The sequence below is a fragment of the Callospermophilus lateralis genome, chromosome 2, assembly GCF_048772815.1.
Source record: "Callospermophilus lateralis isolate mCalLat2 chromosome 2, mCalLat2.hap1, whole genome shotgun sequence".
Taxonomy (NCBI): Eukaryota; Metazoa; Chordata; class Mammalia; order Rodentia; family Sciuridae; genus Callospermophilus; species Callospermophilus lateralis.
In genome coordinates, this window is record NC_135306.1 from 203035933 (window position 1) to 203063588 (window position 27656).

General features: G+C 48.1%; 1 protein-coding gene across 1 annotated transcript; it reads left to right on the plus strand.

Moving 5' to 3' along the window:
* On the plus strand, positions 1–26258 carry LOC143641377 (phospholipase A and acyltransferase 2-like). The gene is made up of 6 exons (XM_077108614.1): positions 1–9; positions 2243–2351; positions 5241–5509; positions 23338–23389; positions 25181–25449; positions 26241–26258. The coding sequence occupies exons 1-6, from the start codon at positions 1–3 to the stop codon at positions 26256–26258; spliced, it is 726 nt and encodes a 241-aa protein (XP_076964729.1).
* The last annotated feature ends 1398 nt before the right edge of the window (positions 26259–27656 follow it).

Consider the following 27656-nt stretch of genomic DNA (forward strand, 5'->3'; position numbering starts at 1 on the left):
ATGTCTTTGGTGAGTCCCCAGAAAGGGTTTTGAACCTTTGATTTTCAAAGCAACAGTGACAGTCTATTATCAGAAATATGTGTGCTGTCCTTGTTGGCTCCAGCTCAGGTGTAGAGGGGACAGGGGAGAGGAGGGGCAGGTGGGCTGCAGGTCTGGGGCTCTCACACAGCAGGAAGGGAACCATGGTTTGGGTCCAGGAATCCAGGAGCCCAGAGGCTTCCCTGCCTCAGCTGCTGTGTGGGGTTTGGTCTCCTGAGTGCTGACTGCCTCCTGGCACCTCACTGAAGGCTTTTGTTTACCCAAACCAGGTTTCAGGAAGCACCTCATTGGGACGGGGTTGTGACTCAGTTGTAGAGAGCATGCCTAGCACACGTGAGGCACTGGGTTCCATCCCTGGCACCACATAAAAATAAATTAATAAAATAAAGGTATTGTGTCCATCTCTGAAGAAAAAAATAAAAGAAAAAAGAAGTAGAAGAAAAGGGGGAATGATCTTCCAGTTAAGATCAGAGGAATTCTCGAATGATGGAAGAGCATTTATATTCCAAAGCAGTTAGTTCTGTTTTTTTAATTTTATTATATTTTCTAATTTATTCCACAGTGATTTGTGAATGTATTTGCCTTGTTTAAGATACAAAAAGCAGAAAGTCCAAGGGACATCAATAGATGGGGTGGGAATAGGGAATGAGGGGGAGGTGTTAGGGAGTGATACTGGGCAAATTATATTGCTATATTGGTGCAGGTGTGTATAGGCAACAGAACACTCATCATTATGTGCGAATATAATGCACTCGTAAAGGGATGTTGAAAGAGAATTTTAAAAAAGAAAGAAACCAAAATCAAAGTCAAAGCCCTGAACATGAAGAATCAACCCTTCTCCTAGACCCTCTATGTTCTCTCTTCCCTCTGAAGCGATTTGGGGTGCACTCTGCCAGATGGTTCTACTCACCTGTATATAGCTCCCTCCCATAAAGCTACAAGTCAGCTTTGTTTTGTTTTGTTTTTTTAAAGAGAGAGAGAGAGAGAGAGAGAGAGAGAGAGAGAGAATTTTTTAATATTTATTTTTTACTTTTCGGTGGACACAACATCTTTTATTTTTTTTTTTTTTATTTTTATGTGGTGCTGAGGATGGAACCCAGCGCCCTGCGCATGCCAGGAGAACACGCTACAGCTTGAGCCACATCCCCAGCCCCATGGCTTTATGTTTTATGGTGGTTTTTAATTGGGTTCCCTGAGTACAGTTCATCTAGATATACTTGAATCTTTCTCATTACTTAAACCTGTTTCCTAGAACCAATCTGTTGTATTTCAGTACCTGTGTGCTGATTTTTTTCCAGTACGAGGGATTGAAACCAGGACCTTGTGCAAGCAAGGCAAGTGCTCTCTATAAATGAGCTACTTCCCAGCTCTTTTTAATCTTCACTATGAGGCCAGGTCTCCTAGTGGCCAGGCTGGCTTCAAACATGTGATCCTCCTGCCGCAGGACCCCAAGTCACTGGGACTACAGCCATGCCTGACCACTGCCAGCAGTCATTACCTTTCTGATGCTCTGATCAGCCCACCTTGGGTCAAGCTGACTCCTGATCCTTGCTGCCAAGGACTTGAACTCCCAGGAGATCTCCCCCCTCCTCCAGGCAGCTGCACCCTCACTTCTCTCTGCAGCAGCTCAGCTCCCTGGCAGGGCGCACTGGGCCCAGAGGCCGGGCTCAGCTGAGTTGGGATGCTGGTTGCCTCAGAGTGTTCTAGAAATACAACTTACTCATGTGAACTTCAGAAGAGAACCCCTCCCCCCAACTCCTAACCACATCCTGTCTTCTTTGCCTTGATTTTGGCCTGGAGCACAGACTCCAGCTGCCCCAGTTTGTCTGGGACTATCTGGGATTGTTCAGGCATAAATGTTGGAAACCCTGAGACTCAGTTTCCCTCTGGCTTTTCTGCTCTCTGCAGCTGGCGCACATCACTGCCCCACACTCCTGTGCCATGGTCCATCTACTGCCATGGTCCCTCAAAGACACACTTTCCATCTCCTCCTTGTCCCTGAGCACCTTTCCAGGCTAGCAAGCACATGGTAAATGGAGAGGAGAGGTTTCCCTACTATGTGAGGAGAGGTCTCTCCTCTCTGACTCTTACAGGTGATGAGCACAGGGATTCTGTAGGACTGGGTTGTGACTTCTTGCAGGTCAGGTTTTAGAACATTCCATACAAAGGCCCCCTTTATCTGTGTCTGATTTTTCTGTTGCAGGACAGAACAAGTCCAAAACCTGGAGACCTCATTGAAATTTTTCGCATCGGCTATGAGCACTGGGCCATCTATGTGGGAAAGGGCTATGTGGTCCATCTGGCTCCAACACGTAAGCATGGTTTCTCTATTATACATAAGGACTGAGATCAAGAATAGGAATGCAGGCACAATTAAGTGCTGGTCCTCACACTGCCTGGCAGAGCAGGCTCTCAATCAGCATTTACTGAATGAATCAGCTCTTTGCTCTGGCTGTATCTCTGCTAGTCCTCATTATCAGTGAGTTCAGGGAGAATTGTTGACCTGTGTCCATTTTAGAGTGCATTCAGTCCCAGTTGATCCCTCCAAAGGTCCAGTCCCCTGTGTCTGTGGAGTTCTACAAGGTCAAACAACAGTAGAAGGAGTTGATCCTTCCAAAAGTTTATACCTGGCTGCAGAGAGCAATGGACAGGTGTGGGCCTCCAACCTCCCCAGGACCAGCCTGGAATCCTGCTCCTCTGCCTCCTGACTGTGGGACCTGAGCATGTGGCTTCACCTCAGTCAGTTCAGCTCTACCTCAGAAGAGCAGGGATAGGGATTCCTGTCTCCCAGGCCGTGAGGGAGAGAAATGAAGGAGGGCAGGGAGAGCCTGGTGCAGGGCCTGGCCAGGTGTGGGGCCTCCTCCCTCTCTGTCCCAGCATCATGGCTTTAAGGGACACATGGACATGCTGGAAACTCCACTCACCTGCACACAGAGGAACACTGTCCAGTCCTTCAAGTCACTAGTAGAGCTGGTGTGGACATGCACCTGTGTGCACATAAGGAAGTCAGTCAAGTGAGAGACATTGAGACCTTCTGTGGCACCTACAGCAGCTCACAAACTCAGAGACTTTGAACAGAAAATGACAAAGAGCTCAGCTCACAGCAGTGCTCACACTCAGTTGTTAAAGCATCATTGAGGGAGTGCATTTGTCCCTGAGCCTGGCCACTAGGAACCTGGCCTCCTTAGGCTGTGCTGCTGCGGGTGCTCCCTGGTTGGTGTCCAACCCCTGGGACAGCAGCAAGGTCCTGCTCACAGCAGGAGAGGGAGGTCTGTCTGGGTTAGAGCTGGCTCTGGGGAAATCAGGACAGTGTCCAGTTAGGGCTGCATGTGGTGGGCCCTTTGTTCTTGTTGGTTTGTTTGGTTTGGTTGAAGCCCTGGGGGTTGAATCCAGGGTGCTCTAATGCTGAGATACACTCCAGTCCTTTTGAAAATTTCTGTTTGCACACACCCAAGATTACTCTTGGTCACCAAATGATTGTCCTTCAGGGGACCTCGTAGATGATAAATCAGGACTCAGCAGATCCTTCACAGGGTTATGTGAACATAGTTTTGGTGGCTTAGTGCTCATAGAGGTCATCTGAAAAGTGTGTGTCTTCCAACAAACTTCACCTCTTTTGAGAATACACCCCATATAAGAATGTTGTTATCATAACTAGGTGGAGAATAATACTAAGTGCTTGGAAAACACTCTACAGCCAGGTCTCCAGGAGCCCACAGTTAATCAATTGATATGAGGGGCATGTCCCATGAAGTACCTGAATACATCATTTAGATCTTTAAGGTTCCAGGTTACCACCCCATGTTCATAGTCACGCCTGGGTGGAGGGCTACTTACCATCAGCATATTTCTACAGTAAAAGTTTTGGCTCCTTCCTGTGGAGCAGTTAGGCTATTGCCAACCCTTCTGTTACGGAGTTTTGAAGCTAAACTGCTTATGTCAGGCTGTCTTCCCTGAAGAAAATTTAATGTGTTGTTCGAACTTTTTTCAGGCCTTGTAGAATCATTGGTCATGGATTTTTCTAATTCAGAGATTTCCATTTAAATAAAGGGCATGCTGATGAAAAATAATATCCAGTTTCTTTTCATGATCAGCTTTGGAATTTCTTGAAAAATTCAATTATGTAGGAATGCTTTATGCATAATTATCTCAAGGTGAGAATTTGATTGACATTTCAAAAGTCATATATTGTTATTCGGGGTGAGAGATATCCCAGGTTGCAACATCCAGCTCCCTTAGTTTGGAAACCTTTGTATATTTTATTACCACAAATAATGAATAATCCAACATGAAAAAGACAGAGAGAGAGAGTGTGTGTGTTTCCAGGTAGATCCATTACCCACCACCAGGTGTATTAGGAATATCATGATTATTCTGGGCATCTTGGCATTGGCAAAATGTCAGGTGATCAATAGTGTTTAAAACGGGGGAAATCATAATACATTTTTATACATATGATAAAAATTTTCACAAATTCTATCCCCAAATAAATATGATCAACTCCTTCTCCAATGTGCCGTGAATATTGGTCTGTACCGTGTGCACACCTGCCCTCTGCCTCATGTAATGGTACTACAGAAACACTCCATGTACTCCCAGAGATTCCACTGATTTCAACTATGGTTCTAGTTAGTTTCTTTCTTTTTTTTTTTTTTTAAAGAAAGAGAGAGAGAGAATTTAAATATTCATTTTTTAGTTTTTGGCAGACACAACATCTTTGTTTGTATGTGGTGCTGAGGATCTAACCTGGGCCGCACGCATGCCAGGCGAGCGCGCTACCGCTTGAGCCACATCCCCAGCCCTTAGTTTCTTAATACACATTTGAAGGTATAGTTTTCACTTTCTCATTTTGGTTCTGATTCCTTCAACACTGGACTCCAGGACCTCCCATGTGAATCATATGAAAAGAATTAATGATAGAGCAAATCCAGGACATGCCTGAGTCAGGCCCCAGGACAGATTTCGGGCAGGGAGGAGGGGGGCACAGCAGTGAAAGCATTGCAGCTGTCCTGAGTCACGCCTGGGTGGAGGGCTGCTTACAGCACTGCTCCAGCTGGGAAGGAGTGTGGGCTAAAGACACTGACAAAGGAGGCCACTTTCTGAAAACCACTTCTCTCCCAATGTGCAGTGAGGCTGTCTGGACTGGGGCCAACTCTGAGCCACTGTGGCCCTGCCCAGGCCTGAGTCCACTGTTTCCACAGGTGAAACGGCAAGAGGTGGTGTGAGCGGCTTCAGTTCCGTCGTGGGTAACAGAGCCATAGTGAAGAAGGAGCTGCTGTCCGTGGTGGCCGGAGGAGACAAGTACCGGGTCAATAACAAGAACGATAAAAAGTATAACCCACTGCCACCCAACAAAATTGTCCAGCAGGCAGAGAAAATGGTGGGGAAGGAAGTCCACTATTCAGTGACTAGGAACAACTGTGAGCACTTTGTGAACAAGCTGCGCTATGACATTCCCCGCAGTGACCAGGTGTGTCCTCAGCCTGTGTCCCCTTCCCTGGGACCAGACCATTCCCCAGCTCACAGGGTATGGGCACCTGCTGAGGGCTGGCAGTGCAACCTGAGTCGGAGATTGCCCAGCAGCAGGGGTCAGGGAAGCTGGCAGAGTGAGCAGTGGGGTCCAGGAGCAGGGGACCCTGGTCATGTTGGGCCCATTTTTTTCTGCACAAGGACAACAGGAAACACGTGAGCTTTCCTGGGCCAGCTGGTTCCTCTCCTTACTCTGCCAGGGTCAATCTATAGCCCGAGAGCAGCCATAGACTGTTTGTAAATGAATAGGCAAGGCTGCGTTCCAATAAAGCTTGATTTCTTTTCATTTATTTACTTTTGTAAAAATAGGTGACAGGCTAGATTTGACCTATGGGACATTGGGTAGCAAGGCTTAGTTTAAAAGACCTTGAAGTGCTGGATCTGTAGCTCAGTGGCAGAGCACTTGCCTGGTGTGCACCATACACACACACACACACACACAAAAAAAAAAAAAAAAAAAAGCAACTAAGGAATATTATATCATCATTATTATTATTTTATTTAAAGACTGCCTTTCTTTAAGTTAATTTGGGACCACACTAAGTTGCTGAGGCTGAACTTGAACTTGTAATCCTCCTGCCTCAATCTCCCTAACCACTGGGATAACAGGCAGGTGCCCCCATGCCTCACTGGAAGCCTCTCTGTTGCGGGGTTTGTTTTCTTGAATCTTCCCTTCTTGGTGTCCAGGGAGGTTTGACCTTGGCCTGTGCAACACAGATTCAGGACAGGGGAGGGTTTGGCTCTGGTGAAGAGGAGAGGTGGACGGGGAAATCCATGCCTTCTGGAAGTGAGGGCCCCAGGCTGGAGCCCAGGCTTAAAACTGGGAACTGCCCGTCAACTCAGGCACTGGGGTGCAGTGAGACTGCTTTGTTGCTGTGACCTTGCTGAGTGGGTTCCTCTCCTGTCAGCTGGGAGGGTGGACACATGTCTGGACCCAGGGGAGGTGTGCTGGGGGTGGGGTGGGGTGGGGAAGTGCCTTGTCCTGCATCTAAACCTACTTCCAAAGTTGTACAGAAGCCACACGGATCAGTCCCCACACCTGGGGCTTTAGGGTTGCTTGGCTCTCTGCTATGCTCCTGAGGGTTCAACTCAAGAAAGGCTGGTGCGCTTGGTGGTAGCTGTGCCATTTAGTTTCTCCCTGGGGTCCCTCTCTGGGAACATTTTCTCAAAGGTATCTCAATGACTCGCCTGTCTTCTCCCTCTCCCTCCTTCCTTCCCTTCTGACCTGTCTCCATAGGAAGCTCCTCCTCTGCCCTCCTCCAGCTCTTTCTCCTTCTCTGTCTGTACACGGTGTGCTGTGGGCACTGCAGAACTCTGGGCCCCTGGTGACGCTGCCCACACTCTGCACGGATAGACCACTGGCAACATGAAGCTCTGGCCCAAGGAACATCCCCTTCAAATACCTGCTTGAGAAAGATCTGACTGAAAAAAGAGTGAGCTATTTTTTTCCCCAAAACAACAGCAGATAACTCTTGCAAGGCATTTAGTGTCTTAGTGCATTTACTAAAACAGGCTTTAAATAGGAACCCTTCCTCTGGCTCTAAGAGATGCAGAGTGAGAGGTAGCAAGATCACGTAGGCCGAGATAGCCTTACAACTCAGAAGGGTTTTTCTGCAAAGACTGAGAGGGATTCCTTTGGAATTATTCATCAGAAAAGCCAGGGCCTCCTGCTGTCTCCATTGGATAGTACAATTCCAACCTCACTGGTGCCAGGGAGTACTCCAACCGGCCTCATTGCACTTACTGGATCACCCTTCATCACATTTTACCTCCCTGACTCTAGAGACCCCCACTTGCCCACTTCACCCTTCTCCCCATCTCCGATTGAAACACCCCTCACCTCCCTGCCCATAGTGTTTCCTCTGGGATGTGGTGAACAGGACAGGGATCATGGGTCTTTCCTGAGCTGCAGGTTCCTTGCCCAAGTATCTCTGCTCAGACTCCTGATGTGGAGAGTGACCCACTCACCCCTCTTCTCTTCTATTGCAGGTGATTAATGGAATCATCACGTTTGTTACTACAATTTTATTTGGTGTTCCAGGACTCGTCTTCGGGGCAGTGGCCAGAATACTGCGGAACAATTAATAAATCTAAGGCATTATGTTGGCGGCACCAGTTAACTCTGGGGGATTTGAGCAAGCTGGTTTACAGATTTCACTCTCTTTTGTAATCATGAGCACTTGGGTTAGTAAAGCCGAATCAAAGCACAGGAAGCCTTTATCTGACGGAAGTGCTGCTAGCACAAATTCTATTAAAGACGAGATTGCACAATATCATAGTCTCAATGTTTGTGTCCCCTCCCACCCCAAATGCACATGTTGATTCTCTAACCACCAATGTGTGCTCTTCAGAGGTGGTAGTGTAAAGCGGTCACTAGGTTTAGACAAGGTGGTGAGAATAGGACCCCCAATGTTGGGTTAGTATCCTTAGAAGAAGAGGAAGAGTGACCAGAGCTCTCTTTCCCTCCTTCTGCCATGTGCAGTCTTATGAAAAGTGGGCCAACTGCCTGCCAAGAAGAACCTCTCTGGACACCATGTCTGCCTCACCTTGATCTTGGATTTCCCAGCTGCTGTGATTTCAATTTAGTTTGTCCCTTAGAAATCCATGTTGTAACACAATTCCCCTTAAGAGGTATTAATTCTAAGGATTAATACATTCATGTGGTTAGATAATTACTAGATGAGTGGGTTGGTGGTCTAGTGGGTATCTCAGGATGGGTTTCCTATAAAAAGCACCTTGGCTCCGTGTCTTCGCTGTTCCTTCTTTCTGTGATTCCTGCAATGCCTCAGGACTCTGCCAGCAAGAAATCCATCTCCAGGTGTGGCCTGTTGACCCTGGACCACACCATGAGCCAAAACTTCTTTTCTTTATCACTTACCCAGTCTGGGGTGTTTCATTTTTAGCAACAGAGAACAGACTAAGATAGCAGCCTCCAGAGCTGAACTGTGCACAGTAGAAGTCTGTGGTCTAAGCCACGCCAGCTGCAGCCTGCTGTCACAGTCTGTGCTGGCACACACAGGCTCCTGGCCCTTCAAGCTTTTCTGCTTCCTTCCTCTTCAAGGTAATTTTTATTGAAGTGGTGTGAGGACACACAGAGGACAGCAAGGAGACTGACCTGGATGACGGGCAAGAAGGGAAACCACCGGGTCAGCCAGGGCTGGTATCTCATGGGCTTGAGTTGTGTGGAAGAGTCTTGACCTTGAGTGTGACCCTGTCACTAGTGCCCACCTGCCTTCCTCTGGCCACTCTTGATGCAAACAGTGATTGGAGTCATTCCTTCCCTCCGCTCTCCATGTCTTGTCTCTGCCTGTCTCTTCCACCTCCTCAGAGCTCCTGCTTCCTCACCACATCTGCTGGGCACTGCCTCTCCTCTCTGATCCCACATTCCCCTCTGCTCTGCTTTCTGCCTCAGCTCAACACCACTGTTCTCTGCTACCTGCTCCCACACTAGTTCCTGGGAGTATCTGTTTGGCCAAGAGCAACACACAGCTTGGCCTGCCCATTGGCTGCCCTTTCATCACATGGCCCACTAGGCCAATCGGCTCTGCCCAACGGGGTCCATCGATAATTCCCACATGGCCACGAAGCAGTTTCACTTGCTGAGGATTGCAGGTCAGGCCAGGTCCGTGACTGAAGGTCTGTGACTGAAGGTCCTGGTTCAGGTGCAGTGGAGAATGATATGTGGGGGCAATCCTGGCTCCAACTTTGGCCCCTCAAGAACTGCAGAGAACCTGGATCTTGCATCAGAGGAGATCCATTGTCTGGAATTAGCAACTGGAGCTCACATTACTCATAAGATCTGATGCCCCACTATAACACTGTTAATTGTAAAATTAAAAAATGTGTAAATCAAACCTTTTACTAATTTTTTCATGGATAAATTGCCCATTTTCTTAGTAGGTATCAGGATTGGGCAGCAAGTAGCAAAAGTGCTATGTCCTTTCCAGCCCATTCTCCCATGGCAGGACTCCTCTGTCTGTGCTCTGGTGTGGGGGAAAGGAGACCAGCTCCTGTGACTACTGTGTTTGCAGAACCAGTTCTGTTGCTTTTTTCTTCTTTTTTTTGCAGTTCTGGGGGTTGAACCCAGGGCCTTTCACATGCTAAGCAAGCACTCTGCTACTGAGTGAAGACACAATCCTCTCTCCTTCTGGGTGCTGTATCCATACCTTACATGAAAGCTTCACTCAGTGTGAGATGCTGTCTTCCAAATCAGCATTGAGCAACTGGAAATCCAATCAGGGGCTGGCCACACCAGGTGCATTCAGGTGCCCCTCCCAAAGGCACAGGCTCCAAAGGCCTACCTTGTGTTGCATCACCTCAGAGCTGGGCAGAGTCTCTACAATATTCTAGCCAATTCACATCTTATAACTAGCAGTAATTTCACCTGGGAGAGGGAGGTGATTTCCAACCTCCAACTGTGCTTGTATCGAGTCCTTAATTTTTCCAAGGAAAGTCCATCTCCGACATTCAATATACTAACTAGAAAAACATCTGGTGAACAGATGTTGTTATAGTCTGGATAAGAAATGCTCCCACCCCAAAGATCCTGTGTCAATGCAGGGAAGATCAGATGATCAGATTTGGAAAGCTGTCACGTCTTCCCGCCATACCAGTATGAGTGGATGGACTGTGCCGTAGCCGTAGGCAGGAGGGGTGAGGCTGGAGAGGGTGGGTCACTGGAGTCATGTGCTGGAAGGCTTCTGCTTCCCTGTGGCCCTTCCTTCCTCTCTCTCTCGGCCTCCTGGCTGCCGTGAATGGAGCAGAGCTCTTCCCCATGCCCCTGCCATCGCGTTCTCCTCTTCATGGTTCCAGAGCAGAGGAGTCAGCTCACCCCAGGCTAAACCTCTGAACCATGAGACACAACAAACTTTCCCTCCTCTGAGTTGTTCTGACCAAGTATTTTGATCACAACGACACAACACTGACTAAGACAGAAGTTATTACCAAGAAGTGAGGTTGTCGCTGGAACCAGCATGACCATGTGGTCAGCAGCCTTCAGAACTGGTTCACAGGAGTTTGGGATAGTTTATAGATACAGCTGGAAAAGCTTCAGAGTGTTGTAGAATGAGTCTGGTGGGAGCTCAGAAGACCCCCAGGAGGGACAGATAGATACATTTACAGACTCCGGAAAGTTGCTAGATTTAGATGCTCCTTTAAACCTGGGGGGGGGTAGAGAGAAAGGAAAGGGACTGAGAACTGTCATGGTGGAGAGCAAGGGTCAGGAGAACAGAGGACCTGGGGAGGGGGACAGTGAGGTCCATCTCTACTGGACTCCATAGCTGCTTCTAACATGAGATTTCTGTGGCTGCTTCAAGGAGCCACTGTTGCTTGGTGTCTGCTCCTCAAAGAAAGTCTGCAGTTAATGGCATCAGTTTTTTCTGTGATCATGAGAAGTTCCACCTGCAAAATAAGCTCCTTCACCCTCCCAGGACCTGGAGGCCCAATTCACTATCCTGATCCCAGGGAATGAGGGCCTGGCCTCTTCTTCTCTCCCCTCCCTTCTGTTCACTACACACTTCTCAATCCTGGGGTCTCCATTTCCTGAATTACGGCCACTTCTCAGTGCTGGACTTGTCTGGGCTCATCCTGACAATGGGCCTATGGAATCCTCTGGAGTCAGCTCCTGGGTCAGGACATTTGTTCCTGATTGGGGTGGGCAGCAGAGCATTTGTGCCTGCATTCCTGGGGTCAGAGATCTGAGTCAGCCTGGTCCTGTCTTCCAGTTGGGTCTCACCTGAGCTTCTCACCTGAAGAGAGAGCACCAAGGCAAAAGCTGAGGGGAGACAGAGGAGGCCTCAGCCACAGCCAAGTGCACCTTGAGTCCCCTGTGCACTGCTCACAGGTGCAGTCTGGAAACTTCTACCCCAGCCCACCTCTGACCTGACCTCCGGTTCTTATCTACCTCTCTCCCTGGATATTTAATGGGGCACCTCAAACATCCCATAAGCTGTGTGAGTTCTTTTGTCTTTCCTTTCTCATTTCCCCTCCCTCATGGCTAAAGGATGGCCTAAACCTAGCAACTTTCCAGAATCCATGAACATGTCCATCTATCCCTTCAGAAACTCTCCATTTTGGGGGGATGTCTGAATCAGAAAAAGAAAGTCATGTTGACTGAGCACCTCTTGGGTGGTTAGGGCAAGTGCACGCTCTGTGACCTTGAGAAAAGTGCATGACCCTCAGAGCTCACTTCCTTCACCTCTAACAAGTGGCACTGAGCCATTTCAGGTGGTGCATCCTACTCAGCAGAGATGTCAGTCCCGACTGGAGAGCTTCAGGGAAGATGAGACGCAGGCCCCTGAAGCAGGAGGCCATAAGAGTGAAGGGCGGGGGTCAGACTTGTTCGGGTTCCCTTAGCGTTTCCTTGCAGCCCTCCCCTCAGAGAAAATTTTGGCACCAATACATGGCTCCCTTTTTGGAATCTCTCATGTTTTTCTCTCTGGGCAGCTTCTGCCAGCCTCCTTGAGACTTTTTCAACAGGGAGAATGCCCAGTCCCTTTGCACGTCCCTCCTGCCCGAAAGGGAAAGAGGCTAATTTCCTCTGAAAATGTTGCCTGGTTTGGCAAGTTTCATTTAGGGAACTTTATCCCACGGGCAGAGAGTTGGCTCTGTGCTGAAGGAGGCAGTCGCTGTAAGCCATCTTTACCTCTGAACAGCAGATGCTTCTCTAGTAACCGTACTGAATGCTGGGAAAAGTTTTCCTGGAGAAAATAAAAGCTTGACAATCAGCACAACTGGAGACTAGAAAGAGTAGAAAGGACCACTCCCTAGTGATATCAGAGTTAGTCACAAGATGTGAGTTAGCTAAAGATCTTATGTGTTAATTCTTATTACTGAACAATTATCTGAGAAAAATAATGTGGAGGAGTAAAGATTTATTCTGGCTCATGGTTTCAGTCCGTGGACACCTTGCTCCACTCCTGGGGCCTGAGTGAGCAGAACATCATGGCAGAAGCTTAGAGCAGGGGAAACCTCATCACTCATGGCACCCGGGAAGGAGAGAGGGACAGACAGATGGCAGATGGATAGATATAAAAAGAAAGCAGAGGGTCCAGGGACAAGAAATGCCCTTTGAGGGAGTGCCCCACTGATCTGCCTCCTTCCACCAGGTCTCATCTGCTACAGTCTCTGTTGCCTCCCGGGAGTCCAGTCAGTCACCGCAGTATTAATCCATTGATGAAGTCAGAACCTCGTAACCCAATCACTTCCTCAAAGCTCCTCCTCTGAGCATAGCTGCATTGAGGTCCAAAACTTCAGCCCATGAATTTGGGGGAGACACTTCATATCCAAATCATAGGATTGTGCCCCTAGCCCTCAAAGGCCCACATCCATCTCACATTTCAAAAGGCATTCACTTCATTTCTAGGAGTCACCAGAATCACCACAGTTCCAGCATTGCTCAAAAGTCCAACTCCAAAGTCATCTAAGACCAAAAACAAACTCACAGCTGTTATCCCCTATAATAATAAAAATGTCACATACCTCTAACATACAACAGGACAGAGTGGATACTCCCATTCCAAAAGGGAGGAATGGTAGCATAGGGGGAAGGGATGGTACCAAAGCAAGGTCAGAACCCAGCAGGGCAACATTAAACCCCCCGTGGCTCCAGGTTCAGCATCTGCAGCACACTGTGGGGAGGTGTGAACTGGAAAGGGCTTCAGCAGCTGCAGACCTTGCCTGCTGCAGACCACATGGGCTCCCCCTTGGACTGGCCCTGCTCTCTGCCTGCAGCTCTCCTAGCCAGATGTTCACGTTCCTGGCCTGTCAAATTTCTTGGGGACTGTTTCAGACAGCTTTGTGTTGCTGTGACTGAAATACCTGAGAAAAACAACTTAGAGGACGAACAATTTCTTTTCCCTCATGCTTCAGAGGTTTAGTGCCTGGTGGCAGACTCCATTGCTCTGGGCCCAAGGTGAGGCAGGACATCATGGCAAAGGGGTGTGGTGGAAGAGTGCTGCTCCATTCATGGCAGCCAGCAAGCAGAGAGAGCAGGGACAAGGGGCTACAGGGAAGAGTAGCCCTTCCAAGGCACACCCCCAGTGACCTACCTACTCACCATGCCCCACCTGTCTTCAGTTTCCACTCAGTTCATTTAAACTAGACTTGACTGATTAGGTTACAGCTATCACAAGCCAATCATTTCACCTCTGAACATTCCTGCATGGATAGAGGAGCTTTTGAGGGACACCTTATATCAAACCCTAGCATTTTAGCCCAGTCCCCAAAGGTTGCATCCATCTCACAATGCAAAATGCATTTAGTGTACCTCCAAGAGCCCCAGAGTCCTATCAGTTCCAGCAGTGCCCCAAAGTCCAAGTTCAATGTCTCCTCTGAGACTGAAGGCAAACTCTTGCTTGCAAGCCCCCATAAAAATCAAAACCATGTTTACATGATACAGAGGCACAGAGTAAGCATTCTCATTCTCGAGGGGAGGAATAGAGACACAGAAAGAAGGAATGGGACCAGAACAAGACTGAAGCCCAGCTGGGTAACAGCCCCTCAGATGTGTGGTGGGATATGTTCTCTAAATGGCTCTTGCAACCCTGCCCCTTTGGCCTGCCTGGTGGCAGCCTCCGTGGGCTTTCTTTTAGCCTGGCATAACAAACTTCTTGGGGTTTGTTTAGTCGGCTTGGCTTTGCTGTGATCAACATATCTGACACAAACAACCTAGAGGAGCAACAGCTAATTATGGCTATTTCATGGTGTCTCCACAACATCATTTCTCAGCAGAAGCATTATTTCTCGGAAAACAGTCCATGTGTCTGCTAATCCCTGGCGTTTCCATTCCAGCTTTGGTTTCACTTTCACAGCTTTGCCCATCAACCCCTCGGAGGCAGCCTGGGGTACTTTGCCTGGTCCCCAGGGCTTCCTTTGAATTCTCTGCGGAAACCTCCATGACCCCTTAACATGAGCATCTGGAACTCCTGCAGAAGCAGCACCACTTGCGGCAGCACACGAAAGGGAAAGAAGAAGAAATGGGGACAGACCTTCATGAATCAGCTCGGCTTGATCCAGCAGAGAGAGGAGTGGCACATTTTCAACAGAGAAGATGGCAACTGGTTACAATAGGGGTCTGAGTTCTACGGGGTTTAGTTCAACTTAATCATAGCAGAGCACATCAGCTGGGCAGTCAGGGAAACCACAGTAGAACCAGAAATTGGGAGACCCAGAGTCCATTGTTTTTCTCCTCTTCCTGGGCCCATTGTCCTCCCCTTTCCCTCTTGGGTTTGTTGTTTTCCCTTTCTCCCTGGGGTTTGGGGATTGGTTTGTTTTTTGTTTGTTTGTTTGGTTGGTTGGTTGGTTGGTTTTTTTGGTTTTTTTTTTTTTTCATATCCTTCATTCCAGATTCTGAAAGGGGATAGTGAATAGGGGCATGGATGTCACATCCGGCTGCTTCCTGCTGAGAAGGGGCAAAGTCCGGGGACCCCCTTTCAGTGTTCTGGGTGAGAATACAGAGATCCTTTGGCTGAGGCTGAAGAGGGGTGTATACGGAAGGAGCCTCAAGTTCCTTGTAGGCTAAGACTCTGTGTTGTGGTTTCAGAGAGTCAGAGTGGGAGTGCAGAAAGGAATGGGTTTGACATGTTCCTGGGAGGCAGGTTGAGCTCAATGGGTCATCTTACTAAAAAGCTCTTTCTGTGTAAAATTAGCAATACAGGAAGAAAGGTTATTATGAGAAAGATGAATATTAAGAGGGAGATAAGAGGGACTAACCAGGAGGTCCATCGATTGTCTCTGCTGCTCCAGGAGGTCCTGGGGCAGCTTAGTCTTACCTGTTACCAATCCTGGTCAGTTTACATAGAAGCAGCAGGCTTCCCTGACAAGTTTTGCAGGGCAACAGATGCCAGGGAGTGCAATTTATAAAGCCACTACTGAGCCCGCCACCTCTTGGAGATCTTCAATAACTTGCTCTGAATCACTTTTTATGGTAATGAATTGAGGTTCCAAATCCTGTTGCTCTGGTGCCGATCCCAGCCCACTGCTTTCCTTCTCATCCTTGGACCCATTTTCCTCCCTTGTTCTCCCTGGGGATTGTTGTTTTCCATGTCCTACAACATGGATGATGCCAAGGTCTGCTGCCAGGTTGTGCAGTGGCTGAACTCCCTGGGATAGAGGCTGCAGCAGCCTCTGAGTGTCTGGGTGTCAGAGTACAGTGAGACAACTTCCTAGCCCCACCCCCATGCAAGCAGGGTACCCCCCTGATTCCCTCTCAAAGGAATTTCCCTCTGTGAGAAACACACTCCCATGTGTGTTTCTCACAGAGGCAAAAAGCTAGGCTTTACCTTAATGACAGTCTTGCAAGATGAGGTGCCTGGTGCTCAGGGACTCTTTATCCCTAGAGCACAAGATGCCTCCCCCATTCCTCATTGGCTGAGTGCTGTGGGGCGCACCATCTTCCTGAACATCACCTTGGTTTTGTGGTCTCCTACTGGGTTATTTAAAGAAATGCACCTTTAGTTGCCCCCACTGCCCTTTGTTCCCTTGTGGACTGAGGGCCTTGGCATGTGCAGTTTACCTCTGTTGGGGCCCTGTAAAACCTAAAAGCAGGTTAGACCCATCAGAGACTCAGAGGCACAGAGTAAACCTTGTCATTCCAAAGGGGAGGAACAGAGGCACCGAAAAAAAGGAACAAGACCAAACAACACTGGACCCCCGACTGTTGATCAGGTTGGGTTCCTTCCTTCCCACCTCCTGGTTGTCAAGGAGCTATGAATCTTCACTCTGGTGTTAACTGTCACTTTCCACTCTGCTGTCCCCTCCAGCTGCCTTTCTCCATTCCAAGTCACTTTACACTGAAAGCTAAATACTGCATTCTGAAAAGGGACCACTGGGTTCTCATTTCACCACACCCTGGAGCCTGCAGTGAACTTGCAAATTCCTGAGATGCCTGTAGGAATCTTTCTATTGTCTCCGTGTAAGTATGTATGCCTATAATCTCTTTGACAACAACTTTCTTGACCCCAGTTTTACACGCACTTTTTCGGTCAACCTGTAAGTTTTTAAAACCTCTCATCTCCACTGTTTGAAGCTCCTGAATCTCACAGTGCACCTAGCTAACAGCTGCCAGCAGTATCCACGCCACTGCCTGAAGGCTGTGCTGCCTTGACATTGCCTCCACCAAATTAATTAGTCCATCGATTTTAAATTCAGCTTCATGCAAAGTTTCAAGACAAGGGCAATATGTAGGAAAAAAAATTTACCAGAATATAACACAAAAGGCCTCTAGCCCAATTCCCAATAGAATCCTTATTTCTCTCGTGAACACAGTCTGCATTCCTATCAGTGTTCTGAATTTCTGCTTACAACATTATAAAGCCTTTCCATCCTGCAACCCTAAACTTTTCCAAATTCTTCTGGCAATCTGCTCCAAAGATTTCTAAACCACATGGTCAGGTAAGTCACAGCAAGGACCTCACTTCTGTCTACCAATTTTTGTTTTACTCAGGTTTGTGTCACAGTGACCAAAGTATCTGACAAAAACAACTTAGAGGAGGAACAATTTATTTTGGCTCACAGATGCTGAAGCTAAAACAGAGACAGAAAATGTGCTTGTAAAACTGGAGCCAAAAAAGCTATTGTCAAAGAGATTATGGACAATAAAACCCCACAGTTCAGGGGTTTAGTCCATGGTGGGCCAACTCCATTGCCCTGGGCCCAAGGCAAGAAAGGATGTCATGGCAGAAGGTCTGTTGGGAGAGTGCTGCTCCATTCATGGCAGCCAGCAAGCCTAGAGAGCAGGGAGGAGGGGTCCCAGGGAAGAGCAACCTCTGCAGGGCTACACCCAGGAACCCACCTACTCCACCATGCCCCGCCACACTTCCCATCCAGCTAGTTCATTCACACGAGGATGGGCTGATTAAGTGGTAGTTCTCACAGTCCCATCCTCTCACCTCTGAATATTCCTGCATGAACACAGGAACATGGGGGGACACCTCATATCCAAACCACAACAGGGTCTCTCTTTCAGCTTCAGCATCACACCCACGGCTACACACACCCTCCTCTCCAACTCTGGGGCTCACAGCCTGGCCTCCCAGGATTCCCTTTGAAATGTGGGTGGAAGCCTGCACAACCTCATGTCTTACATTTCTCATTTCTGCAAAAGTAGCACTAAATAGAAAACGCCAAGGTTTGCCACAAGCAGGAGCAGTTGCTGACTGAGACAAGCCAAAGTTTCTCCATGGAATTTCCCCTTGGAGAATAAATAAAGCCAGCTACAGATGTGTTCTCTGCAGGAGGGTACCATCAGGTATAATTTACATACAGTACAATTCCCCTTAATTTCAGTTTGCGTAGTATATATAATCATGTAATCACCACTTCCCCAAACAGTACACACTCACCTCCTGAAAACCCCTGAGACATTTTATGTTCCCATGATTTTGCCTTTTCTAGAATATCATCTAATGGAATCCTCCATTATGCAATTTTTTTATGTATGGCTTCTATCCAAACAGGGATATTAAGAAGGGAATTGAGAGCAGAAGTTATTACTGATGAACATTACTGATGAAATTCCCACTGTTGGTTAAGGTCTCAAGGCTGGGTAAAGACATACTCTAGAGGGTAAGACGAAGATATACATTAAGATATACTTCAGTCAGCCCGACATTACAGAAGTCAGTTCTGTGTGTGTACGTGTGTGTCTGTTCACGTTTTCTGGATAATATCTCATACCTTTAAACAAGGAAAACACATCTGTTACAGCTGCTGCAACTAGTTTAACTTGATAAAACTTGTGACAGTCCATGACTCTTCTCTAAGATGTGTTCACCTTCAGCACAGACCAAATAGGAGAGATAAATGAGGGACTGGTGGAAATCACTATACTGCTTCTTTCTTCCTTCCTTCCTTCCTTCCTTCCTTCCTTCCTTCCTTCCTTCCTTCCTTCCTTCCTTCCTTTCTTCCTTTCTTTCTTTCTTTCTTTTTTGGCACTGGGGAATGAACCCAGGGGCACTTAACCATTGAGCCACATCCCCAGTCCTTCTATATATTTTATTTAGAGACAAGGTCTTGCTGAGTTGCTTAGAGCCTTGCTAAATTCCTGAGGCTGGCTTTAAACTTACAATCTTCCTGCCTCAGCCTCCCAAGCCCCTGGGATTACAGGAGTGTGCCACCAGGCCTGGCCACCCTACATTTTTCAATCTCTGCAATCTCTTTAGGGATGTGATACTAATTTTGATTTTATACTCCCCCCAAGGTAGAGGCTGCTCTGAAAGGTTCATTTGGCCTTTCCCACCACAATAGCCCTCACTGCCCAGGTTAGATTTAGGAGGCTACCAGACCCACTCTGAGTTGGGGGTAAAGCTCCATTAATCACCTGACTGCTATAAGCCCCTACTGAATAGAGGGCCACAGTGATGCTTTGGGTCTCTGAAATCAATGTCAGTTCAGAGCCAGTACATTCATTTTTCCCCGAAAATTCCAATTATTTTTTCTTTTCCCTAAAACAGTTACCCTGGTAAAAGGCCATAGTGAAACAGACTGAAATTAAGAGCCCCTCTGAAATTCAGGGCAACTTCCTGATAACGATTTTCCTGCATCTTGTATGTCCCCATAGTGAGAATGAAAGCTGGAGGAACCCCACTGGGGGAGCCCAGGAAGCTGAGTGGAGATGCCCCCCCCCCTCCCCAGCCTGTCTAGCACTCTGGGCTTGGTAAATCTCAATATGTATATTTTCTGCCTTTGGTCCCACTTTGCCACCTGTTCTCTTTTAAAAGCTTTCCAGAAGAATGAACCAGACATAACTTTCGTGTGTTCATAGATGAATACATGACCAGTGAAACTCCCTACCATGTCCAACCACAAGAATGGGAAGTTATACTCAATGCATGTATGATATGTCAAAATAAATCCTACTGCCATGTATAACTAAATTCAAAAACTTAAAAAAGAGAGAGAGAGAGAGAGAGAGAAAGAAAGAAGAAAAGAAAAAGTGATCTTCCAGCCAGGCACAGTGGTGCACACCTGCAATCCCAGCAGGTCAGGAGAATGAGGCAGGAGGATTGCGAATCGGTGAGGCACTAAGCAATTAGATGAGACCCTGTCTCTAAATAAAATACCAAATAGGGCTGGGGTGTGGCTCAGTGGTTAAGTGCCCCTGAGTTCAATGCCTGATACCCCAAAAAAAGAAGAGATCTTTCTGAGCAATGTTGGAAGGAAATGGAATGTACAAAGCTGCTCCATGAGCATCATAGGCCCAGGCGCTACTTTGCTTTCCGGATGGAGTAGGTAAATGCTCAAGAATCTTCCATCAAGCATCTATAGAAGGTGGACAACTCCCCTCCTGCAAAGACCTCGGACACACTGAACCCTGGAGCTTGTCTTTGGAAGGCTTCCTGAAAAACTCTTCCTCCGTTGTCGTCCCTCCTCCTTCCCCCTCCTCCTACTCCTCCTCCTCTCCCTCCTCCCGCCTCCTTTTCCCATTTCTTCTGCTCCTTCTCCTCCTCCTCGTCCTCCTCTCTCTTTCTTCTCCCTTTTCTCCTTCTCTTGTTCTTTGTAGGAAAAATAGCCTCTTAGTTCCATTTACATTATTCTTAATTTTTTCCCATATTTTTATTGGTGCACTGTAGCTGTACCTAACAGTGGGACTTGTTGTACATCGCACACACACAACCTAACCATATAATCTGGTCAATATCATTTCCCAGTAGTTCCTCCTGCCCTTCCCTCCTCCATCCCCCTGGTCTCTCCTCTACTGATATCCTTCAATTTCATGAGACTGCCCTCTGTGTCTGGCACAGTTCGGGCGGCCAGAGACCACCACGTGGCAGGGAGCTGTGGGGGGCACCAGGGAGCTGGGCCCGCTCATCAGGCAGCTGGAGGAGAAAGAGGAGGGGGATCTAGCAGTTCCCTAGTCTTGGAAGGTGAGTGATTTCCCTTGACAGCTGCCTCAGCTATTGACTGAGCTCCATCCCTGCTCCACCCAAAGGCCTTGTTCTCACTTCTTTCCCCAACGGCCTTCATCCTGCCTCATGAAGTAGAGTTAAACATTCTGAACTCTAAATCTCCTCTTATAGATGTCCGGATTCACTGAAGTTCCAGGGAGCTCCATTGTGCAGTCGGAAAGGAACACACTGGAATTCAGCCATTAGTGAAAAATCAAACAGTACCTGGTGCTGCGCCCCTCCCCTGACTCAGGCAAAGGCAAGGCCCTACTCAGGTGGATGGCGCAAGGTGTCCATCCTCTGGAGGAGCACAGCATGTTTCTGGGAATGGGCTGGCTTGTTTCTGTATTCCTGTTAATAAGTATAGTTGCGACTTCTCATAGGACCATTAAGTAGGAAGGAAAAAACATGACTTTCCCAATTGATGCAACTACTTCTAAGAATAAATCTATTTGCTCTAAATGCAATGATTCAGCTGTGGAACATAAATTGTAGATGTTTAATGAGAAACCCCCTGTAGGAAAAATAGTCAAGGAAGTTTTGAGAAATTAAATTAAAATCTAGAGAAGAAAATTAATATTAAGAAGACAAATTAGCACTTGGTACTGGGCAACTTATTCTTGTTCCTGTGCACAATGGTTTGGTGCCCTTACTCTTTGATTAAAATTAGTAGCCTCTGTTTTTAAGTTAACCACTTGCCATAACCTCGGTGCCGGTTCTAGTCAGTAAGACAAGAAAGAATAGTCAAGGTATAGGCCAATAGTCTGGGACATTTCTAACTATTATTAAAAGCTAACTAAGCGGAAACAGCTCAAAGCAATACGGGAACTGAAAGGAAAATTGCTTGCTTATGCCTAAGCCAAGATACATTCTTCTTATCTACTTGTAGCTACGTAAAATTTTGTTTCCTTGAATGATGTTTCCTGTTTTGTAACCACAAAGTACTGTGAGCCTGCCAAAATGAAAAGTATATATGATTAACTTCACAAGTAAAGATGGGGATTCAGCACCTTCACTTTGGTGTCTGTGTTATTTCTCCACCCCCCTTTTGCCGACTCCTCATCATCCATTCGTCTCCTGAGACCCCCAGCCAGAGCTAGACTCTGACAACCTGGAATGTGGGTGTCATATCCTGTAGAAGGGAGGTATCTGCCCAAGGATGCAAGACATTGGCCACCTCAGTACCTATGTCCTGTCTCATGTCTTTATCCAAGCTGGGCACAGGCTGTAATTTGGACTTCCAACTGTGCACCACTGACGGAGTCCTGGCTGTGGGCTTGGATACCCCTCCCCCAGGCACTCCAGGTGGAGACTCCAGCTGGTTGGCAGGGCCCAGATCTGGTTTAACTGTCCAATAATGATCCTAAAATGACAACCGTCTCTGGCTCTGCCTTGCCCTGGTGGCTGCCCCTTGGGCTGAAGTGCAGGAGGAGCTGGGCAGGAGTGTTGGCCCTGCGGATCCTCCATCCCTCTTCCCTGTTTTCCCTGCTCCATTCCAGGCCGGCTGTGGGCTGGATCCTGAAGACACAGGAAGGGAAGGCCCAGCACACCGGATCCCACTCCCTGGATCCCACTCCCTGGGGCTCACAGCTCACCCCGTGTTTGAACAGCCACTGAGAACTATGGCCCAACATGACCTTTGTCCCAGGACTTGGGACAAAGAGAGGGGCGGCTGAGCCAGGCCAGGCAGTGAGGGCAGCCTGCAGGCGAGGTGTCTGATGGGACAGGGCAGAGTCAGAGAGAATGTGGGGACATGGTCAGGGCAGGTTGAGTCAGATGTGCACAGCAGCAGAGGACAGAGGGGGCTCTGTGGTGGGGGAGGGCAAGTCACTCAGTGGGCCTGGTGGCAGAATCCAGGGAAGGTGAGGAGGAAGGATCTGAGGTTGCATGAAGCATGTGTCCCTGAGGCCAGAGGAAGTTCATGACCAGACGTGCCCATGGGAAGGCCATGTGGTTCTTGGGAACTGGATGTGTAGCACTGGGGACAGGACTTGGGGAGGCCACTCAGGAGGCCAGGGCAAGGGGTCATGGAGGCCACAATGGGGCTGACCTGCCCTACTCAGTGGATGGGGAGATGGGTGAGAAAATGAACCAGGAAAAACTTCTAGAGTCCACATTGACTGGACTTCATGGCTTTCTGTTGTCATGAGAAGAAGGCAATGTGAGCCCTCATGTCTGATTGCACAGTCCAGGTTCAGGGTCAGAGGAGGGTTTGGCATCCACTGAGGACAGGCACAAAGAGGGGGAAAAACTGCAAGTCCTCCAATCCTAAGGCTGTGGTGCCCAGTAGGGGCATGGAGAGTGGAGTCTGCTAAGAGGATGGGCGAGTTGACCCCTCAGGGGAAGCAGGCAGAGAAGACCCAGTGTGGTCTTCCCAGCTGAGTGACCTTGGACAAGGCCCCTTCGTCTCTGCTCCTCAGTTTCCTATATTTGTTTCCCTGGGGCTGTTGTGAGGGCCACTGTTATCCCAAGACAAGGGGTTGGCTCCTTGAGTGGGGACAGATTCCTCAGGTAGGAGCCCAATGGTCCCACAAGACCCCCTCTAATGTCCATCAGGATGCTGCCAGGTCCTGTTTCACAAGTGGGCACGTCCCTGGGGCATGCCTCAGGCAGATGGGGGCGGGAAGGGAGGAGGAGGAGTTGTGTGGTCAGGAGGAGCCTGGGCAGGAGGGCGGAGGAGGGCCTGAGTCAGTCTGTGAAGGACAGACAGCCCAGGCTCACCTCTCCGGTGCTGCCCCCATCCTCAGCAAAGGTGCTGGAATGTGGGGCCTCGTGTCGGGAGCACGACACACTGAGCCTCTGCATGCACATCTGTGTCCTCTGTGCACACGCCACACACACCCCCAGACAACCTCCTCCCTCAACCTCCTCCCTCCCATTGCAGGCCTCCATGCACCAGTTCCCCCGCGGAGCAGAGGCTGGCAAAGTGACAGAGGGTCTGGGGAATCCGCAGGCACAGAAACTTGGGAAGGGTCTCCCTTCTTAGAAGAATGAATTCTAAATGCAAACATGAGCCTTGATAGTAGATACAAATAGACAAACAAGTCTCACCAGGAGATGAGCCTGCAAGGGGCCCCCAGGCCCAGTTCTGCTGGGGTCCCTGCTGTTGCCTGGGAGCCTGTCTGCTCTGTCTGGTTTTATTCTACTGCAGTCCTTCAGTGATCCCCAGCCTTGAGACACGATTGAGATTTGGCACCTCGGCAGTCTGGATTGGGCCATCCATGTGGGAAACGGTTATGTGAGCCATCTGACTGCTCCACGTTAGGACTGTTGAAAAGGAAATTTCCAAAGTGTTTCTTAGTTAATGAGAAAAATCTGGTTAACAGGAAGAGCATGAAGGGAATAGATGTGTGTTCAGCCAATGAAAAGAGAACAGTGCTGGAACAATCCTGCTCAACATGAAGCAGGCTGGTTTCTGTACTAAAAAGAGCAGCAGTTCCTTAACCTTGGATGTGCCCCTATCACTAAACATTTGTATTGCCTTTGGACAAAAATCATTATCATCAGTATCAGAATAAGACATTGCCATGTTTTCTACAAATTATCATCTACTTTGAGAGAGTTGTAAAACTGTAGGAATAGTAAATAAACCAAATTTATTTCAGGCAGATGATCCCAGAGGCCTTGTAAGACAAAGCATATCCGTGAGGACACTTGGTCATATTTTATGTCTTACTTCCAGGGAGTGGATAGTTTTCTCTCAAAGAGATGAATTCTAACTGCAATACTCTGGCGTTGATAGTAGCTATAAACAGACACAAGCACCTCAGTCCTTGTTCTCATTAGCTACTTTCCCTCTCCACCTGGACACCTGTACTGACCTGAGAATGGACTTTGTACTCCATCACTTAACAGCTCTTCTGTGCTCCTATCTGTGTGCCCAGAACTGAGCCAGGTCTTTAGATACAATGTATTTATTTATTTATTTATTTGTACTGGTAATTGAGCCCTGGGGCACTTTCCCACTGAGTTACACCCCGAATCTTTTCTAACTTTTATTTTGAAACAGGGTCTCACAACTTGCAATCCTCTTGCCCCAGCCTCCCAAGCCACTGGAATTGCAGGTGCACGTCACTGCACCTGACTTGGACAGAATATATTTAGATAAAGTTCAATGTTTGGCTCAGTGCGTGGAAGGAGCCTGCCCTTTGGGGCTTGAGAGAAGCAATTTCACATCCTGATTCTAGGACTTGTCATATCACAGGAAAGTCTAATAATCTATCTCTAGACGTGATGCTGGTTCTCTGTAATGAAGATGATAATATTTCCCAAAGGGTAGAATGAGCATTAAACTAGAAAACATATAAAACAGACCTGCAGAGTATCTAAGCTTGATAGGTACTAATAAAATCTAAATCACAAAAGTGTATAAAAAGTGATCCCTTTCTAAATCACAAAAATGTATAAATATAAAGCTTATTTCTGTATATTTATAACATTTTATATAATATCTAGTTTTTAACAAACTAAATGCCCATAGAAGGGATCGATCAGATTCTGTACCTGTTTATAATGCAATACAGTGACAGCGTCACCCAGGATAGCCATCCACACTCACATTCCTGCATGTGCAGTACTCACGTCACATCTTGTCAAGCAAAAAGAACAGAGGTTAACCTGTGATCCTCCCAACGCTCTCTGTGGAAGGTTAACACAGAGCTCAGCAGTTGGCACCTCCTCTCCCTTTTTTCTCTGCCCTCAAGCTCCTGCCTTTCCCATGTTCCCAGGTGTGTTCCCCAGGATGGGTTCCTCCAGAATCTTCATGTTTGTCGGGGGCCAGGCTGTGGTGACGAAGGAGACCCTGCGGGACGCAACTTGGGGCTGCCTCTACCAGGTCAACAACCATCTGGACCATAAGTACAGACCTCTGCCTGTGGATGTGATTGTCCGTTCCACAGAGAAGACGGTTGGTGACAAGAGGACATATGCAGTTATTTGTGATAACAGTAAGAGATTCGTCATCGATCTGAGATACCGCAGGGTCCACCGCATGTTGGTAAGGTCCCCTTTGGGGAGTCCTCTCCCGTCTGTAGTTCTTCTTGGTGTGGGATTACAGGTGGGGACTTGGGGAACTACCAGGGGAGTCCTCGTAGTATCTCTCATATAATACAATACAATACTGCTACAGGATTAATACTACAGTATTAGCAGGATCATCACGTTTAGACTGCAGTACTGATGACATTTCCACAGTCTGCATATGGGGACCTGGTCTCATGAAGTTCAGGCAACGTGTCTAACATCAGATGAGGAGTGAACTCAGGTGGGTCACATCCCTAATGATCACCTTTCATTCTGGAAAAGTCTTCCAAAGGATTATCTGCATTGCACAGTGGGTGGAAAACTGGTTCTAAAACTCCCTGTAGCCAGTTTAGGTTCTAACACTGCCACTGGCCAGCTGGGACACCCTGACGGAGTCACTTTGCACCATTTAGACTCAGTTGTCTTATCCAGAATATGGGACAGTTGGCCCTGATTCTTCAAAACTATGGGGTTCTTTTGAAAATTAGATGAGAGGAAAGTAGAAGAAAACTGGGAAACTCCTGCACTCAAGCTGTTTTACGTACTTGCTCCTCCTCTAACCCTGGGCTGAGCAGGGCCCTGTATCTATCTTCTCCCTGTTTTATGGAAGCTCAGAGGACACATGAGCTACACCCATCTCCTCCTGGTTCTCCTCACCTAGGCCTGCACACTCTGCCTGGTCCCACCTGACCCTGGTAGGAACCGGGGTCCTGCTCCCTATTTGGAGTGTCCCCACCACCTCCTCTGCCCTCTATCATCTCCTAGGTGGGCCCCATCTTTTAGACCCCCTCTCTCAGCTGGCCAGTCACTAATTTTCATCAGCGGCTGAGCTGGTGAGGATTAGTGGCCTGGAGACCTAGCCCAGGGCTGATCACTCATGGTAAGGGGTCCAGACACACCCCAGATTCTTCAAGGCCTAAAGCAGAGATCCTCACCAGGCTGCGCCTCAGATTCTCCTGAGGTGCTTTCACACAGTTCCAGAGAACCCCTGTGAGAATCTGCAATATAAATTGGTAAGAATGTATCATTTCATGCCCAAGCCTGAGAATGAAGCGTGCACGGATACTGGGCAAAGCGTCCAGGGCCTGGTCTTGTGGAGGGGAATGGAGCTGTGGAGGATGGTGCCCTGCAGAGTCCCAGGAAGCACGGGCTTCCTCTGATGGAGCCCGGCCCATTCCCCAGGCCTGCTGCCAGGGAGGCCTCACATCAGTATCTCCTGCCAGATCCTCCAGGGAGCAGAGAGGTTGAGCACTGGTGTTCACAGGGCAGCAGGAGGCCCTCCCCAGGTCCAGGTGGTGCACGGTGGGTATCTGAGACTGTCAGAGGATCCCCTTCTGCTATGCCCACAGTTTGGGGATGAAAATGTGCTCCAGTTTCTGGCCAATGAAAGGTGGGAGCAAGTCAGCCCTGGGAGGAAGGATTTGATTTCCTGAGAAAGGAGATAAATGGTGGGAAACATCTTGCCCTCTTTCTTGTGGACACTGCTAGGTGAAATGTGCCACTTGAGGCTGCTGTGGCCATAGTGGCCCATGCAGCATAACACTGTAGACACAGGATCAATGTGACCTGAAGAGCCTGGGTCTTTGGTGATGAGCTGCTAACTGAGCCTGGCCCATCAAATTCCTGTCTTCCTCTTAAAGAGACAGCAAAGGTCCAGGCTGCTGAAGCTGCTCTTAGTTTACTTCTGTTTTTATGCAAATGCCTCCTGCCTGCCCCAAGATCTTTCCAGGGAGAATCCCAGGCTGCCAATCCTAGTCCAAAGTAACTGGTAGAGGCAGGAGGATGCTGTCTTTATGGCATAGAGGAAGTGGAACAGGGGAGGGGAGGAGTGGGAAGAGGAAGTACTGGGGACCAGAATGGCATAAGTTATAACCCATGCATATTTGGTTATGTTCAAAGAAACCCCAATATTATGCACAATTATAATGCATTAAGAAAACATTTTTTTAAAAAATCAAATTTAAATTTTAAATATAAATAAAATAACAACAATGGCACTCCCAGATTGAACCTTCTGGGAGCCCTGCTGTGTCCTGATCCATATCAGCTTTTGTCAAAATGGAGAATGAGCTGAGCAGTGAATCCTAAACCCAATCCTACTATTCCCAAATAGATCTGAAACCCAGGGCTCAGGGAGGTAGAACAGCACCTCCCCAGGTGATGTGTGCACAGAGGTGGAGG